This window comes from Notothenia rossii, assembly GCF_949606895.1.
Source record: "Notothenia rossii genome assembly, chromosome: 6".
Taxonomy (NCBI): domain Eukaryota; kingdom Metazoa; phylum Chordata; class Actinopteri; order Perciformes; family Nototheniidae; genus Notothenia; species Notothenia rossii.
In genome coordinates, this window is record NC_136909.1 from 24485744 (window position 1) to 24500348 (window position 14605).

A 14605-nucleotide genomic window follows, 5' to 3' on the forward strand; every position below is an offset into this window, starting at 1 on the left:
CCAACCCAACTGTGTCCTGCAGTGGTGTGGAAGACTACTAGCCACTACACATGGTGAGTGTTATTGAGTTTGTTTATTCAAACTGTGTGTTGTTTGGCTGCAGATACACTAGAAGCTGTATTTCCGTATTAAACCCTTTTAGCTGATACCACAGTATTCACAGCTGTGGCAAAACAAACCAGGATGGAAATGTGGAGGATTACAACTAAAAAGAAGGATAACACAGTTGGTAAATTAAAGAGATCCACAGTTGGCCTTATGCCACCAGAATGTGTTGCAGCAAATTAGATTAATTGTCAAGGGAGTTGCATAACAAATCAAGTCGTGATCAAGAATAATAATAATTTGCTCCAGCTGAAAAATCCAAAGACATCATTTAATTTGATAACATCGACATTTTCAGTGATGATCAGTTCATTCTTATACGCCATTTGTGGAAACGGAAATTAGCTGTTTTTCCAGTAAACTCTTAATGGCCATTATGAGAGCTCAGCAGAAGACAGGATATTTCAATGGAGTAAAAGGATGTGTGGGTATAATAAAGCTGTAGACTAACACACATAAAACAGCAGCTACATCATTCAAAATACACTTCATGAACTGCTTAGCTGGAGGGATATGAGCATTATATTTATGCATCCCAGCGTTGTATGTGCGAACGAGATATACAGTAATGTATGCGAGAGAGCGGTCAAATCTGGCTCTACTAGTACACATTTCCAACAGATCGTAAGAATTTTCATTTCAACAAATATATAAACTGTAGGTGTATGCTCCTCTGGATATTAAGTGTTTCTATCAGGTTTCTATGTGAGGAACTGTCTTTACGAGAGCCATCCCATTCCCTACGTTTCTATACATGAAAATACAAAAGAGGCTTCAAACGAGGAGTCTTCCACAGCCAAGCAGAATGCGTCATCCTGGCAGAGACACAGTGTTGAGTACCAGAGTATGTTAATGATGCAGAGATACACAAAGAAGTAAAACTGCTCACATGCTGATAACAATCCAATTTAACTATCACTCTCCAACTCATCTCATCTATCACTTGCCATCTATTTCTCTCCTGCTGGGTTATTTTTTGCATCCCGCCCTCTCAGAGGAATTAAACACATAAAGGGAGAAGCCACTTTGCTTGTCAGAAGCCAAGCAGAGATTGAGCTTTATTTTTTTTCTATCCGTTATCTTTTTCACTGGCAGACTGTAATGTTGATGGTAATTGGACTGAGTCTAAGAGGATGAAAACTCTCATCAGAGCTTGCATCTTGTCTGTGCCAGATTCAAGGTTTAGAGGAAAGTTGAATCTTAAAAGTTGGGGAGAAAGTAACTTTTAGATTTTCCAGATGTTAGATAATACCCAAAACAAATCCTTACTCCATTGTGGTTTGTCCGTGTACAGTATAAACACTCGGCGCTGCGTTTCGGTATGTACACAGGTGGTGTGATTACCTGTTGTTGAGGATAACTGGCAGCAACAGGTCCTGTAGAGGGAGCCATTGATCTACTCTGCACCTCCCTGACTCGCACATCTCCTACACACACACACACACACACACACACACACACACACACACACACACACACACACACACACACACACACACACACACACACACACACACACACACACACACACACACACACACACACACACACACACACACACACACACACACACACACACACACACACACACACACACACACACACACACACACACACACACACACACACACACACACACACACACTAAATCATTACATAGCCATGAATTGTTAAACCACAAATGAGATTACAGTTGATGTGTTATTGCTGCCACCTATTCCTCTGTTATTATTGCCATGTGAAAACCTTCCTTCCAACCCAATTTATTAGGTTCATTATTACAACACAGATTATATTACACTATTACTTATTATTATTTGTTTTGGAGCTTGCAGTTTGCATTGCTTTTGAATTACCGTAATTTTCGGACTATAAGCCGCGCCTTTTTTCCCATTTTTCGACCCTGCGGTTTATATAACGGTGCGGCTAATCTTTGGATTTTTACAGCTAACGGCCACTAGGGGACCTCCTAAATCTATGTATTTTACAGGTTACAGTCCACCACCTTTAACTCTATGGGCTCTATGGCCGGTCCGCGCCCCCCACCTTTAAGCGGCGGGCTCCAGCAGGAAAAGCTGGAGGCCGGAAAAGAGTGAGACAGGTAGCGCGCAAAAGTAAAAGTAGAACCGAGAGTGGTACGAGAGACAGAACGAGAGCAAGACAGACAGACATTACGAGAGCGAGACAGTTTGTCCCCGTACCACTGGTTGAAAACCACTGCTGTAGATCACTGCCGGTACGTGCGCTGGGAGCGCACCGTTTAAGTTTGAAAGTTGAAAAGTTTGTGTGTCTGAAACGCTATGTGATACAGTACAGTTTACACAGCACAGTACATGTTCTGTAGCTACTATTGCACTAAATGGTAACACTTGAATACATTATGCAAATATGCAACTTGTTTGTTGAAATTGTAATAAATGGGAGCTTCCTCAAACAGCCATCTCTTTCCCGACAATCCCCTCTGTGCACGAACCCTTACATATGGTAATTAAACATTAAAACACCTGCGGCTTATAGTCCAGTGCGGCTTATATATGTACACATCATTCAATTTAGCTGCTGCGGCTTATATTCAGGTGCGCCTTATAGTCCGAAAATTACGGTATGTTGAATTTAGCTGAAAGACATTTCTGATCGTGTTCCTGGAAAGTCTAACTAGGCTCCACAACTGGGAGCAAATTCTGGCTCTGATCAAACACACTGTGGCCAACAGCGAAGCTCCCAAACCATGCCTGAAATTCATTCTTATGGACAATATCCTTTTAGCTTTTATGATCCACGCCGCTGGCACAGTCTGCTGTCCAAATGCCAAATTACCTGCCTCTGCCAACAGGATAAATCAAAAAAGAATAGCTCTAATCATGACAGTCAAAATTGTAAACTCAAGTAAATAATGAGGTCTGGAAATATAACACTTATACACACACAACACTTAATATTTCTGGAAGTTGGCTCAAACTGTAAGAATCAAGGATATTTACAATCACCTTGACATTCCCACTGTATAATTGAATTCCTTTTCTATCATTAAAGCCAAGATAAAGTTAATTTATATGGGTAAGCCAAGTTAACGAGGTGAGTGTAGGCTTATTCTTTGCCTGTCCAAACCCCAGAAGAAGCCTCAAGATGGTAATTATAGAGACAGCAAATATAAATGGAGAGAAAAAATATCTCAAACATTTGTTTTTAGGATTAGTTTTTACCATACTTTAGGAAGGCAAAAACTCAAGCCCAATCTAAATCTTTATCCCGAGATGATATGTCAAATGCAGAAATGTATAGATTTTAAAAGGGTTTTCCAGCAAAAATTGGATTGGAACATTTTCTGTAAATGATAAGCAAGTCTTGAATGATATATGCTCTCTGCTCTGCACCTTGAGAGAAAAAGGCTGGGCGAGGTCGATCCTCACAATTCCTTCCGGTCTCCTCCAGAGGAGAGAGCACAGCCAGCGCAACACAGAGCTGAGGCCAATCTGTGAGGATATGTAACACACACAGTCTTCAGAGAGATATGAACAGAGAGTTAGCGTTGAATCTTAATGAGACCGTGCCTTTAGGAGGGACATTACAGCAGCAATAGCACTAATGAGCAGGATCAACGAGGAGCACTAAGATCAATAGTGTTGTTGCTAGTACTGTTTGAATGACAGAACAAAATGGTTAGTGGACGACCTTATCATAGCAATTAACTAAAAGCAACACCCGCTCTGGAGTATCTTCTTTAAGTGAAAAGAACAGACTGCAAGACTAATGGAGACTATAAAAATCACAATTGCCATTAAAAAGGGAAGAAATGCACACATTAACTTTAGTGTGTTTTTGAGCTTCAAGCAGTGATTGTGGAACAACATGGTCGCTCCAAAGCGGAATTGTTGTACGTCATTGCTCAGAGCATTTCATTAACACTGAAAACCTTTTCTGATCCGGCGGTCACAGGAATTTTCTCAGTTTGAACTCAATTTCTGGTGATTTTTACACCACATGAATGCAGCACAAACATGAATATGCAGTGATAACAACAATGGATCACAAATTGTGTATCCCTCGCGTGATTAGGATCAGCTCCAAAATGTAATCGGTCTTTCCTTGACTCCTTGTCCAAAAACTATTTGAGGAATAAGCATGCTCTTAATTTTACAACTACCTGCAATGAAGACAGGTGGTTTAATGTTTCCATGGATTTAGTGAGTTACAACTTGACGCACCTCACAGTTTTAATACCTCTGCTCTTAAACCAACCTGTTCACTTGCTCCTGAAGACATAACCCAGGGATTTCATTAGGTCGTGTTTGTGTGTGCTTGCAAGTATGTGTATTTACATGCACCCACCTGTTTGTTGCTCTTTGGCACACAGTCGTAGGAGATGCCCACAGGTACCAGACTGACATCGGGGACAGATCCTTCTTTGATGACTTGTCTGATGGAAGCCAGCCACTGGCCGCCCCGGCCAGACTCCGCTGCCACGCCGACACTTAGGGCCTGACCCTCCTGTAGCAGCTCACGTACCAGCTGAGGAGAGATGGTGGCAGAGACTAAGGTCGGAACGGTCTTCGCAGAAGGGGAGCAGTTCACATAAAAAATCCTGTTGTGCATTTATTAAATTTAGCGAACTAGACCTTTGAAGGAATACAAAAGGCAGGAAAACAAAGTAATTAGGAGGGAGGAAAAGTCCAAACGCAGCAAGCAGCCAGAATAAAGAGCTGATTAAAAAAAGGGACTGTGGAGGACACTTCATGACATTTCAGAGATACTTTCCCCTGCCCCAAGAACTGTTTTCCCCTTACAGACAAGGACAATTCAATTACCATTGAGAAGCAGCCAAGCAGGCCTGCACTCAATAAACAATAACAGTCTTTTAACATTGAAATAAACCAATACACAAGCCTGCTTCCACATGCACAGCCAATATACTTACTCACTTAAACGATCTATGAAAAACGGCTTGCTGCGTCACGCATAAACAACCTGTTTATGTTCCACTGTGGCTGTAGCCTGGATGATTAATGCCAGACGGAACCGTTTTATTGAGCTGTATAGCTAAAAAATATTGATCATAATAAAGCAGGTAAATTAAATCGTCTTTAGGGAAACTAAAAAAAAGCGCAAAATATCTACCTTGGTAGACATAAAGACAGAATGATGAATAAGTGTTGATCTTTGATAACAAGTCTAGTAAACAGCACAGCATTCAAAAGAAGAGTACAAAGATGGTAGTGAAGGAAAGTGTGATAGACGCAGGAGAGATGGGAGGGAGTCCTTTTTACAGACCACATCAATCTTTAAAATATGGCCAAAACACATAAATCACCTTCTCATAAAAATAGAAGCAACCTGCTCAGACCTGCCAAGCTCACACAATCAAACCAAACACTATTCTTCTGCTTCCTCCGCCCTCTTCCTCATTGCTTTGTCAATCCAACCAACTCCAAAGCTGCAATCTCTGTAGCAAAACTCAAGCGCCTTGGTAATTTTGAGGATGAATAGAGAGTGTGATGAGTACGGGGAAATGAGGGAGAAGGCTGAAGAGACAGGTTTCTGATTGAGGGGCTGCCTGTGATAACACTTCACCACGGAGTGCAATGAAATGTGTGTGTTTGTGTGTGCATGTGAGTGTGTATGAATTGAACCAAAATGCACAAACGCTAAACAGCCAAATTAGAAGGACAGGTATCTTACCCTGCAATTTCATATAATTACCTGCTGTCAGTGAAGGAGTTTTCAGCTAAATGCTTTAGCAACGTTTTATTTGTTTCGTGGACCTGTGCTTTTTTCCAATTTAGTAGTTAACAGACTTGTTTTTGGGTTCACATATGCAGCATATGACGCACTGCTCAATTGTCAGGATGGAGAGGTTAGCAGGTAGGTGTTTTATCATTAGTGACTCTCAGAAAAGGGTTCACGAAACGTAAATGAGCTTTTCAGATTTTAAGTGGGCATTTGAATATGTGTAAACAGTTGTTTAAAGACTTCTGTGAATCAAAAGTAGGAGAGATATTGCATTTAAATACATTTGATATTAAACAGGTAATCCTCAAAGTCATCCCACTTGAAGCTACAGGCTAAATTAGCTTCATGTAGCTTCTGCAAATGAGTCTTGCATTGGCAGTGATACCTTCAAATAAAACTCAGATGTTTAGCCATGCTACTGGTGTTACTCTATGGACGGACATGTTGGTGTCAGTTTTCTGGGTCACCAATTTGGACTAAATGATATCAGTGACTATTAGCTAACCATTACATTTGGTTCCGAACTGAATTGATCTTCTGACTTTTTAAATTGAGTGCCACTTTAAGGTTGACATTTGTGGTTTTGTGTGAAATATCTCAACTAGTGGATTTATTGGAATAATAATATGCACAGATGATGACCTAAGGATAATTGACTTTAACTTTGAACCCCATTACTTTTTTTACCCATTTTGGTTTTAATTTGTGGGAAACTCTAGTCGACAACTGCCAAACTCGCGCAACAGAATATTCCAGCAGCTAAATCCGCAGGTTAGCATTCAGCTCATAGCACCTCTGTGCCTTAGTTCAGACTCTCTGAGCTACTTGCATGTCTGTTGAATCCTTATCTTGTTAGAATCTTGTTGAGCAAACGTTTGTGTTTAGGCGTCCACTGCTGACTCAGAACTTCTTTATAATTCTGGCTATTGCCACATTCAACCTCATTTTAAAACCATAACAACAACACAGACTTACAGAGGTCATGACGGGGGCGTGCAGTCTGTCAGTCTCAGCATCCTCCTTCGTCAGTGCAGGTGGTACGAGGACACCGACTTTCTGCAGGATTGATCTATAGGACAAACAGAGTGCTTCCTAATCTTTTGTCTGCAAGCTTTATTTGTGGTGGAAGATACTTTTTAGCTTTATGCTTCTCTGTGAGTTTATGTGTGTATGACTGTACCTTATGAAGGAGCTGGTAATGTGGAGCGGGAAAACAGTGTATGGCACTCTGAGGCTGTGACAGAAGAGCACCAGAGGGATGAGAGCACTGTCCACGACGCTCTGATGTGAATACACATAAACCAGCACCGATCCCTGAGTTACAGAGGAGAAGCAGCTTTAGTCAAACAGGAGCCTTCACATTGTCATTCATCATGGCAAACAACTGTGTTGTGCAGAGGTGACGCCTGGATTAGAGTTTTTCTGTGGCCTCATATTCAATCAATATTATAATCTAGCTCCACAAGCTTCAGATGACATCAGAAGAATGCAATGCCAAGAAAACATATTGAAAAAGTTGAAACCACATACAAAATGTAATTAAGTTTTAAACTTGAATAATTAAGATGCCGACTGTTAAACAACTGAACTGCTGAAACAATTTCATAACATTCATCTGCTACTTAGTAATTATTTATCTATTATCTAATATCTCATTCCAATAACTTTTATATAGACTCGTATTGCACTATTTCACTTTCTTTTTTTCCCCCACTTTACATTTTTTTTTTCTTTTTTGTATTACTTTTAATATAGTATGTTTTAATATTGTTTTAATATTGTCTGCTTATCTGTATTATTGTGTTGCATCGTTGGAGAAGCCTGTGACCTAAGATTTTCAACGACATAATTACTCTGTAGCTATGTTAGTTTCACAATAAAGAACCTTGAACCTAGACAGAGATTAAGGTTATACAGCTCTGGAAAATTAGGAGACCACTGCAAAATTAAAGGTTTCTCTGGTTTTTACTATTTATAGATACATGTTTGAGTAAAATTGATGTTTTTCTTACTTTATTCTATAAACTACTGACAGCATTTCTCTGTGTTGGAATCCAACAGTCACTGGAATGGAATGCTGCCAGTCATGTAGAGATTGAGATTTAAGAACAGTGACAGTATGTACTGTAGAGTGACAGCATACCCTGTTCCAAGGGCAGCAACAGCTCTATCACTCTGTATATGTGACCCGCTCTATCGAAATCAGTCGGAAGTCGCAACGGCTCATTTCAAAATAAACGTGGATTTGCGTAAAAAACTATTTTTTCGGGGTTCGGGTGTTTTGTTTGATTTTAAACAAACAAAGTCTTGGCTTTCAGAATATGAAACTTTTATTTCCAAACTCACACGATAAATACATTCTTTAAGCTTGTAAAGGGAAGATGACAAGCAATCTGCTGTTCCGCAGCGCCGCCCCCCCCTCCCTCCGGCTGACATTATGAATGTAAGCGTAGAGTAATCATAAATAACACGGCAGGGTCCGTTACAGTTTGTTTTCATCTGATTTCAATTAAACAAAGTCTTGGCTTTCAGAATATTAAACTTGTTTCGGCAAATTCAGATGATAAATACAGCTTTTAAGCTTGTAACGGCATAAACAGAAGCGGAGAACGGAGTAATGTAACGTCACAGCAGACATAACAACAGCCGGTGTTTCTCGTGAGGGTTTTCCCCGGGAACGCAATACACACAAATGCAAAATTACACAAACACACACACACACGTATACACAAACACACACTCGCGAGCTTCTCCCAGACCAGTAATCCAAACGAAAATATCTTCCCTCCGTAGTATTTTGCTCATTTGCTAATAACCAATCAGATCGATGGATTCCAGAGAAGAGAAAACTTTAAAGGCCTTTTTCTCAAAATGATGACTCGGTGACAGTCATTATATAATGTGACATATTTCGCTTAATATTTGGAGTACAAAAACAATCCTGATATCATTAGAAAGCTAGGAATATCCTCTTTCCAGTAGTGTATACAACTCAAAATGTGTCTTCGGGTCAATGCGACTGATTTCGATAGAGCAGGTCACATATTATGTGGCCCTTTTTCTTTTAGAAGCATTTTTTTTTCTTCCATTAGAAACATGGAAATAAAGAGCAACTATGACGCACTCAATTATACTGTATATCGAGTGAAATGAAAGCAGACAGATAAAAGGGATTATGCTTTTGTCGATATCGTGGCACTACAGAAATAGGGTTTGCAAAAAACATGCAAGTATTCAGTATCTCACATGAAGTAGTTCTCTTTACCCTTAAGTATGTGTGAATTAAACATGAGAACATACTGGCAGAATCAGTAGGGTAACAAAATCAAAAATCAAAAGACACTATTCAAATTGAGTAAACAACATTAAAAAAAAGCACCATGTTCCACAAAACAAAAGTCCTTGTGGGTTTGCCTTCATTTGCGTAATAGACTGCATTTCAGTGAGGTTGAAATCAAAGATATAGTTCACTGGATTCATTTATTTCCATCGTGAACCTCTCCAACAGCAGCCATGACTTATTACCTATAATTATTCAGTCAACCATGTAATTAGAGTTGTGTAGTATAAGGTGCAAGAAAAGGATAACAGTATAACAACTATAATAAGGCAAGTAAGTACTTGAAAATGAACATTTCATTATTTTTACAGACTTTAAAAAAGTACATTTACTTCACTAAAAAAATATGATCATTTTGTTTTATCTTCAATTGATTTTTAGGAGATGTGTACACACAGGGCTGTAGATGTTAACAATCTCATTAAACGGCTGAGCATATCCTGAGTGTGGATGTGTCGCTAGCCAAAACATCATATTAGTGGCAGTAAATGAAGAGTGGGCTTTTAATGTTTTGTGGGACGAGTTGACACCCTTTGAGCTATACGTTTATGGACATTTAATCTTCTCTGAATATTAAAATTAGCACATTGCGTCGGCATATGCATGTGTGGGTGTATGGATACTTGCACCTCTTGTGAAGCTCTGTGCAAAGCCGGCAGATGGTTGAGGTTAGCTTGAATACTGCCAAACATGGAAGAAAACATCTTCAGCAGCACCCAGCTCAGGAATCTAGCCAGGAGACGATAGTGGGAGGAGAGATGTATAGAAAATAAAGGGTAAAAAAATTAATGACTTGAGATAAGAAGGAGAGGGGAACAATGTACATACTGTAAGGAATAATAACCGGATAGAGATAGAGGCTTGATAGAAATCAGCCTATCACGTGATGTCGAGCAAAAGGGAGCTTTAGCAAAGAAAGTAAGGATTGATTTAAGTGTGGCAACATGTAAACAAGATAGATGGGAGTGAGACAACTAGGGGATAAGAAGGATAAGGATGAGAAAGAAACTGATGACATGGGAAAAAGCAAAATGGAAAACGATAAAGAGGAGTGTGTGAGGGTGAGGGCAATTAATAGAGATGAGGCCGAAGCTGTAAATGAGGGAGAGAAAGAGACGAGAACAAATAGAGTGCAGGGCAGATTATGAACAGAGATTTCAAAGACTAAACAAAAGCCATGAACATTCCATGAGTTTTCAAACCATTTCTCCAGACATTTGCAGAACTCAAAGCGACATGGACAGGCTCTTAAGACCTGACAGAACCCTAACACCCAATTTAAAATACAACACATATCTTTTCCCACAGAGCAACCGAAGTGTGTTGCATGTCCTCCACTGCCCATGGACAAGTTTATGCCTCAACAACGGTCAGTCATCTTGAAGAGCAAGTGGCTTACTGATTGATAGTCAACCATCAATATGGAGGTAAGAACAATGTTCCATCTGACCAACATTATACTCAGTATATGAACCATTTCAGTTTCTCTTCTAGGCACCATCAGGTAGCAAAAAGGATGGCATATTGTGCGTCCTCTAATTCAGTGTTTCTCAAACTTTTTCATACCAAGGACCACTTAACCAATAAAAAAACAATAACTCCACACATATCAAAAAACACATTACAAATCGCCTGAAAATGGAAACTTAACCTCGCTCCATTGTGGAGATATTCCCGCGAGAGTGCGGAAAACTTACATTTATTTATTTATTTCAAATGTGAAATGTTACCAATATACTCACGGGCCACTAGGGGGTGCTCACAGACCACCAGTGGTCCGCGGACCACACTTTGAGAAGCACTGCTCTAATTGATCATCAGTAAAAAATACATCCTGGTATACAGGAGCCTTTTGGTAGAAAAGAAAATCTAATCACTGGGCCTCAATCGGTTGATGGCGTCATCAGTGAAACTAAGCTAAATAGAGAGCTCTTTCGAAAACCAATGAGACATCCAAGATAAATCACATTGTTGTTGTATTCTTGAGTAATTTGGAGAATATGGTGTGCTGTTTTTTTCAAATTGCACAACAGATTGATTCTGAATTTGCTACAGTTGTTGTTCTCACTTCGACTGGCTTCCTCTTCACAGCAACAGCAGCCTATGCCCTTGGGTATCGTAGTACTTTAAGGATAAGGCACACAGTATCCTGTGCTTCTGTTTTCGTGAACAAATCCTGTGAAAAGACCAAGGCCAAAAGTCCTTCTCTCACAACAGTCCAACTTCTCCAGCCCATTTGTCCCTACTGAAGAGATAAAGCTTCAGAAGATGTCCTGAATACAAACCTCCAATTAAACAGCTGGGGCTCTGTGGTTTTTTACACACATTACTAAAACAGTGAGAATGTATGGCAGCAGGATGGAGTATAGACCATGTTCACCATAACAAAACAAACCTTGGCTCTCTGAGGTGCTGTATAGCTTTTTGGCAAAAATAGAGGTCTATGGCACAGATGAATACGTTTCATCAGGCTTTGGCAACACAGAAAATACTTGTTAGCAAAATAAATTCAGCGTGTATCGGTATATTCATGGGATTTGTTGACAAGAAAAATAAGAAAAATATTGAATGTCACCAGCTTTATCTTTTAAGTTGCAGAACGGAATTTATGGGAAAAACATGATTCTAATAAATGGAATCGCAGGGGCTTCACCTGTAGCGACCGATAACAGAGGAAGGGGGGATTTTGTTGTTTCAATCTCCATGAAATTGCAGTGTCTTGATGTCTTCAAGTGTTTCTTAAAGCATTTGTTTTCATATTTATTGTTTTTATGCTGCCTTGCTGCAAGGGAATGTCTTCTTGTGGTACAAAAAAGAGAATGAATTGTAGAAGAAATACATTTTTGACTGGAGAATATATGCTATTTATTCATTGTAAGTAAAGGGTTGCATTGTGCAGCTTTAAATCAATACATACAAGTATGAATTTCATAAATGAACAATTCACAGCAGTCTTTGAACCTTGCCCTTTGACCAACACACATGAAAAACACACACACACGCACCGTAAGAGGCCAGGGGAGATGCTGGTGTTAATGAGGGGGAGGAATGGTGAGAGGTGGCTGAGCTGCCCCCGGCTGTCACTCCCCTCAGGCGCTTTCTGCTCTGCTGAGAGTGCCTCCTTCACACTGTAACCCATGGTCACAGGATAGCAGGGTTAACACATCACAAAGCCTCTTTTGTGCCACATGCAGACAAACACCCGCCTTCAAGTAAGACAACAACATCCCTGAGTAAAGAGGTTACATAAAGGTTAAACTCAATTACATCCAAGGAGAGAAAACAACAGATACAAGCTGGAGACTCAGTGACAGAGATAGAGAAAGTGTGACGACAGTCCCAAGTTATCCCATTTCCTTTCATTCACCCTGTTAACACCCCATAATGTTCTTCCTTTTCTGTATCTTTGTTTGTGTCTCTTATCTCCCCTCCTTCTTTCTCCATCCCTCGGTTTAGAACTGCAGGGCCCGTTTCATTTGCTGTATCTCTACCTATCATTTATTTACTCTCTTCTGGCATCTCTACTCCTCTCCTCATTCTTTCTCCCCTCAGGTACCTGTTGCTCTGACAGACTCTCTCCAATCTGTTGCTAACAGGACTCGCGTAAACCTTGCACCCACTCACGAACAGCGCGCAGCACACCCTCCGCACCAGCCAGCCTCGATACCTGCGATACAAAACACACAATGCAGAGGCAGAAAGTGTGCATAGGTGAGTGTGTTGGGACTGGAACATTTATTATCTTGTTGGACACTGTAGATGCAATCAATACCTGGTGTGTGTCTCTTTAACACTCAGCAGGTTGTGGAAGCCGAGGAATGCGTTTGGCCCGATCTTCTTGCGCTACGCCATGTCAAAAAAACAAACAAAGGTTACTGGAGGTCAATATCGACCCAGATCTAAGTCTTCCTATAGATGTACATGCAACTGAAAGACGCCATCTGAATGGGGCAAATCAAATCATCTTTCAGTAACCTAAAAAAGCTTAGTGTGACATGTTGGGTCAGTGTGATTTCCTTAAGTCAATTGCATTTTCTGGAATGCGTCAAGATGGAAATCTACCTCTTTGATTTTTGGTTAACTAAAAAATCAAGACTGTCTGTTCGTCCGTCCGTCCATGTGTGTGTGTGTGTATGTCTTTCGCTTATCCCAATAACCCTACATCAGATTTACTACACACTTTGCAAGTGTATTGCAGACGAACCAAGACAGTGCTTTGGAAAATTTGGCGAAATTTAGAACATTTCAATTTAATTAAACACATTTTCAAACTTTCCTCAACTCTCTTTCTCTAACATTCTCCCATGCTGCACACTCACCAGACTGTTGGGGGTGCACTGGTGGCAGCACTGGCCAACAGTCGGTCTGAATTTGCCCAGACAAGCAGGAACGATCTTCAGCTTTTTCTTTATTTTCATTTCCCATGACAACTGAGAGGGAAAGAAAAACAAACAAATCAAACAGACAAAGTGACACAATACACAGGTGTTGCAACCACAAGCATTTCAATGTTGAAGGGCCTTAGGTAATGTGCCTACATAATAATATAATAATAATATAGCTTTCATTTTACAAACTGAACAGACAATGTTGGCAGTGTAACAGGACTGGCACAAGAGGAACCGCTGTTTGCTATTAAACTTTTATGTCACATGACCCTGTTTTAAAAATGAAAAAATGATGGACAGAAAACTATGTGCAGTAATACGTAGGATCAAGCATGTTTTTACACATTATTTATTTTATAAATGGTTCTTTGGTGATCCTCTTATTAAAGTAACTTTTTCCAGTGTGTAACAAAGCGCATGTTCATTTTGAAAATATACCTACTACAATCTGTGCATCTAAGAAAAGGGAGTGAAGTAGTCAATATTAGCTATTTACAGACAGTGTGAGCTAAATCACACAAGAAGCCTAATGCATATAAATTACAATCGGGTAGACAACTTGTTTGCATCAGTGTATATGATGCAATTGTGGCATTAAAGTGTGCCAGACCACCAAATGTGGGCTTTTACTGATATATGTTATCTCTGTGGGAGCATGCCCCTAGACTCCAACAGCTGGCTAAACAATATCCAAGTGGAAATCCCTGATGACAGCACACATCCTGCTTGTGCTACTTGTCGGGAGAAAGCTTAAGATAAAACATAAAACAGGGTGTGTTGTAGCTTATAGTCCTAAAATAACACTAGTTGTTGGGGACCCACCATCATCTCTAATTGGCCCTCAATACAAAGCAGTCTAGAGCCGAGTCACTGCCAAAAGTAATACAAGTCTGCTAATGACACAGCCAGTGCTAGATTAAATTATTTTTTCTGAGTAACCTGATTTCTTTGCGTAAACAAATCTAGTGTAATTGGAGTGAATCAGAAAAACAGAATTACAAAAACTATTAATTGTGGAAAAGGCTGATTTATTGGCCATTCATAT

The 14605-nt window shown here is 40.0% G+C and overlaps 1 protein-coding gene across 2 annotated transcripts in view; it reads right to left on the reverse strand.

Annotated features, from left to right (window-relative positions):
* gpat2 (glycerol-3-phosphate acyltransferase 2, mitochondrial) overlaps positions 1–14605 on the reverse strand; it is a 208355-nt gene that overhangs the window by 20965 nt on the left and 172785 nt on the right. For both annotated transcript variants that reach the window (XM_079689489.1, XM_079689490.1), the window contains 10 exons: positions 13492–13602; positions 12945–13015; positions 12729–12839; positions 12178–12300; positions 9802–9901; positions 7013–7146; positions 6808–6901; positions 4435–4614; positions 3480–3578; positions 1450–1532 (listed from right to left, as the gene is read on the reverse strand). In XM_079689489.1, coding sequence (XP_079545615.1) covers positions 1450–1532; positions 3480–3578; positions 4435–4614; positions 6808–6901; positions 7013–7146; positions 9802–9901; positions 12178–12300; positions 12729–12839; positions 12945–13015; positions 13492–13602 — 1106 coding nt within the window. The remainder of the gene's footprint in view (positions 1–1449; positions 1533–3479; positions 3579–4434; positions 4615–6807; positions 6902–7012; positions 7147–9801; positions 9902–12177; positions 12301–12728; positions 12840–12944; positions 13016–13491; positions 13603–14605) is intronic.